This window comes from Rhagoletis pomonella, unplaced genomic scaffold (genome assembly GCF_013731165.1).
Source record: "Rhagoletis pomonella isolate Grant_MI unplaced genomic scaffold, Rhpom_1.0 Rhpom_scaffold_08736, whole genome shotgun sequence".
NCBI classification, from domain to species: Eukaryota; Metazoa; Arthropoda; class Insecta; order Diptera; family Tephritidae; genus Rhagoletis; species Rhagoletis pomonella.
The window spans coordinates 1446-5009 of NW_023467263.1; the positions used below are offsets into that span (position 1 = coordinate 1446).

Consider the following 3564-nt stretch of genomic DNA (forward strand, 5'->3'; position numbering starts at 1 on the left):
TCTCAGATCATCCCCTGCTCACTGGGAGGCAGAGAAAAAGAAGGTTTTAGCGATGATTCGTCAATTTGGGTTGCCATCGTTATTTATCACCCTGTCGGCTGCAGAGACAAAATGGACTGAATGTTGGTTATTCTAACAAAACTTGTGGACAAAATGGATATTTCCGAAACTGAGGCAGCACAACTATCAAATTCAGAGAAGGCTCGGCTTATAAGGACAGATGCTGTAACCTGTTCACGGTACTTCGATTATCGTTTCCGACAAATGGTTAAGCTACTCAAAGATAAAATATTTGAGCCACATGTGCTTATTCATTATTACTGGAGGATTGAGTTCCAACACAGAGGTAGTCCTCACTGTCATGGAATGTACTGGATAAGTAACGCACCTACTCTGGAGACAGAAGGTGTTATAAATATTGACCCCATTGTGGAATTTGTCGACCAATTTATAACAACAGATGGAAGCAATCCAGAGGTGCAGCAATTTATTGACTACCAAAGACATAGTCATGGTCGGGCTTGCTTGAGAGATATAAGAGGTCAGCAAGTCTGTCGTTTCAACATGCCTTACCCACCAATGCCCCGAACTTAGGTATTATTACCTCTGGACGAAAACGAAGTAAGCGAACAACACCTGGCTCTGTTGCAAAAAATTAAAAATGTTTTAAGCCAACATAATGATAATATGGAAGCAGAGAACTTGAACAACTTTGAGGAATTCTTAATGCATCCAGACATTTCCCCAACCTATGAGAATTACAAATTAGCGCTGCGTTCCAGTTTAAAGAAGCCTCAAATATTTCTACGAAGGAAATTTTCAGATAGACTGCTTAACGCATATAACAGCGGCATTTTGCGTTTGCATAGAGCAAATATGGACATTCAGTTCATACTTGACGCCTATGCATGCTGCAGCTACATAAGAAATTATATCAACAAATCTAATAGAGGGGTATCTCAGCTGTTAAGACAAGCCATGGATGAAATAAATGACGGAAATTTCACAATTAAGCAAAAATTACAACACATAGGCAATAAATTTCTTAACGGATCGGAGGTGTCCGCCCAAGAAGCATCCTATAATATTTTGGGTCTCCATCTTTCAGAAGCCAGCGAAGGAGAAATTTTTATTAATACGTCACACCCAGGCAAAAGAGTCAGAATGGTGAAGCCGAAAAGTGATCTAGGAAGGCTTCCTGCTGATTCAACTGATATTTATGTACCGAACTTGCTGGATCATTATATTTAAAGGCCAAGTCGGCTAGGGCAACTCTGTCTTGCTGATTTTGCTGCATTGTACCGATTTTCAAAAACAAGAACAGTGTCTACACTTGAAAACGAGGACAATGAAGAAGTCGAACCAGTTGATGAAAATTCTGAAGCAAACGAGCTCCGGCTTCAATTAAATGATAGGAGCGGTTTCATCTGGAAGAGAAAGCGCCCTCTTATATTAAGGTGGAGACGTTTTAGTGTTGAATTTTCTCGATCAGACTACTTTCGGGAAATGGCTATGCTATTTTATCCCTGGCGTAGCGAGGCAGCTGATTTAATCGATGCTGACATAGAATGAGTTTGTAATGACAACAAATCAATTATTGAATAGAACAAGCTGAAATACGACAAGTTCTCAGACCGTGAGCTCGAAAATATTTTAGAGAACTTAAATCAGCAAACAGCAGAGGAAGATGTTCAGGTTGATGTTACCCCTTTCTTGAATGAAGAGTTTAGAGCACTAGCTATTCCAGAAATCGGCAATGATGTCGACGTATTTCAAAGCGATGAGCCATAGAACCCAAACTTGGAGGAGGTCAGGCTCATAAGACTACCTATACTTATTCAAGAAAATGAGCTGCTCTCAATTGTGCGCTCCTTGAACAGAAAACAGCGGGAATATTTTTATCATGTTCACCATAACATGAAGCTGAAGAGACACTTTTACGAATACGTCGGAGGCGGAGTTGGAGTAGGAAAAAGCCAATTAATTTCCGCTTTATACCAGTCACTGACAACACGAGCAAACAGCTTATCCGGCAGTAATCCCGAGACAATTAAAGTCTTATTGTGTGCTCCTACAGGAAAAGCTGCATTTGGGATTGGAGGCGTTACTTTGCACTCGATTTTTTCCTTACCGATAAACCAATCATCAACTGAATTACGACCTCTCAGCAATGATAGTGTTAATTCTATCTATTCAAACCTAATAGACCTTCAGTTAATAATAGTGGACGAAATTTCAATGGTCGGTGCCAAAATATTTGGATATTTAGATGCCCGTTTAAAACAAATATTTCGCTCTAGCGAGTATTTTGGAGGTATACCATTAATTGTTTTTGGCGACTTAAAGCAACTCTCGCCAGTAGGAGACACATGGATTTTCTCACCAAACCAATTGGATCCATATAGCGCAATTACTGGCACACCACTTTGGGATTTGTTCCGTTTCTTCGAACTCACCGAAATAATGCGCCAAAGAAAAGATCAGGCATTTGCCGTTGCTCTCAACAACATGTCCGAAGGAAATATGACATCTGATGATATCGAGCTCATTAAAGCAAGAGAAACCAATTTTAACGAGATACCCAACGACTGTATTCATCTTTTTTATTCCAACGCGGATGTATCTCTATATAGTACTGCAAGATTGGCTAAAATCGCCACAGAAGAGTTTATCTCTACAGCGAAAGACAGTGTGAAGGCGAACTCTCTTTCGGAGCGAAGTAAAACGGTTATATTGGATGCCATAAAGAATTTTAAAATATCGGAGACACAAGGAATGTGCTACGGTTTACAACTGAAAACCTCTGCAAAATACATGATTATGGTCAACATTAATATTGCAGATGGTTTGTAAATGGAGCTACGGGCCGACTAATGCAAATTGACCATCGAGGCCCCGAACGGACACCAGTAATTCTTTGGATGCACTTTTCCGAGCCAGGAATTGGAATAATAGCACGTTCCAAAAAGCCTCACCCCACGAATCGAGCTGGACACCAATTGAAAAAGTAGTGCGCACCTTCCAGTATAGAAGAAACGAACATGTCTCGATAGAAAGAAGGCAGTTCCCTATAATACCAGCAGAGGCAATAACAATACACAAAAGCCAAGGAGCAACTAACAGATTGGTTGCTATTCATACTGTGAAGGGAATGAGCCGATCAGCTTTGTACGTCGGATGCAGTAGAGCAACAAGTGCTTCAGGACTATTTATTGTAGGTAATTTTATTCCACCTAGACCTTTTGGAGGCAACGAAGTAGTCCAAGCACAGCTGAATATACTTCGGACATTAAAAAAATTAGAGACGCACTGCAAATTTGCAACTGAGCGCCCAGATAACACTCTTCTATTGTACTATCAAAACATAAGAAGCTTAAGAAAGCATATCGATGACATTAGAAGTGACCACCTTATTTGTTCAGCGGATATCATTTGTTTTGCCGAGACTTGGACCCGTCCAGAAGAAGAATTACAAATCGAAGGCTATAGTATTGTGGCGCGTATCGATGGAGCAACTGAGACTGGACAAAGCCGCTCACGGAATGGAGTAATAATTTACTGTAA

General features: G+C 40.4%; 1 protein-coding gene across 1 annotated transcript; it reads left to right on the forward strand.

The window, feature by feature from the left end:
* Positions 1–153: 153 nt before the first annotated feature.
* On the forward strand, positions 154–2853 carry LOC118756088 (ATP-dependent DNA helicase PIF1-like). The gene is made up of 2 exons (XM_036490878.1): positions 154–541; positions 2207–2853. Exons 1-2 carry the CDS (start codon positions 154–156, stop codon positions 2851–2853), a joined length of 1035 nt encoding a protein of 344 aa, XP_036346771.1.
* The last annotated feature ends 711 nt before the right edge of the window (positions 2854–3564 follow it).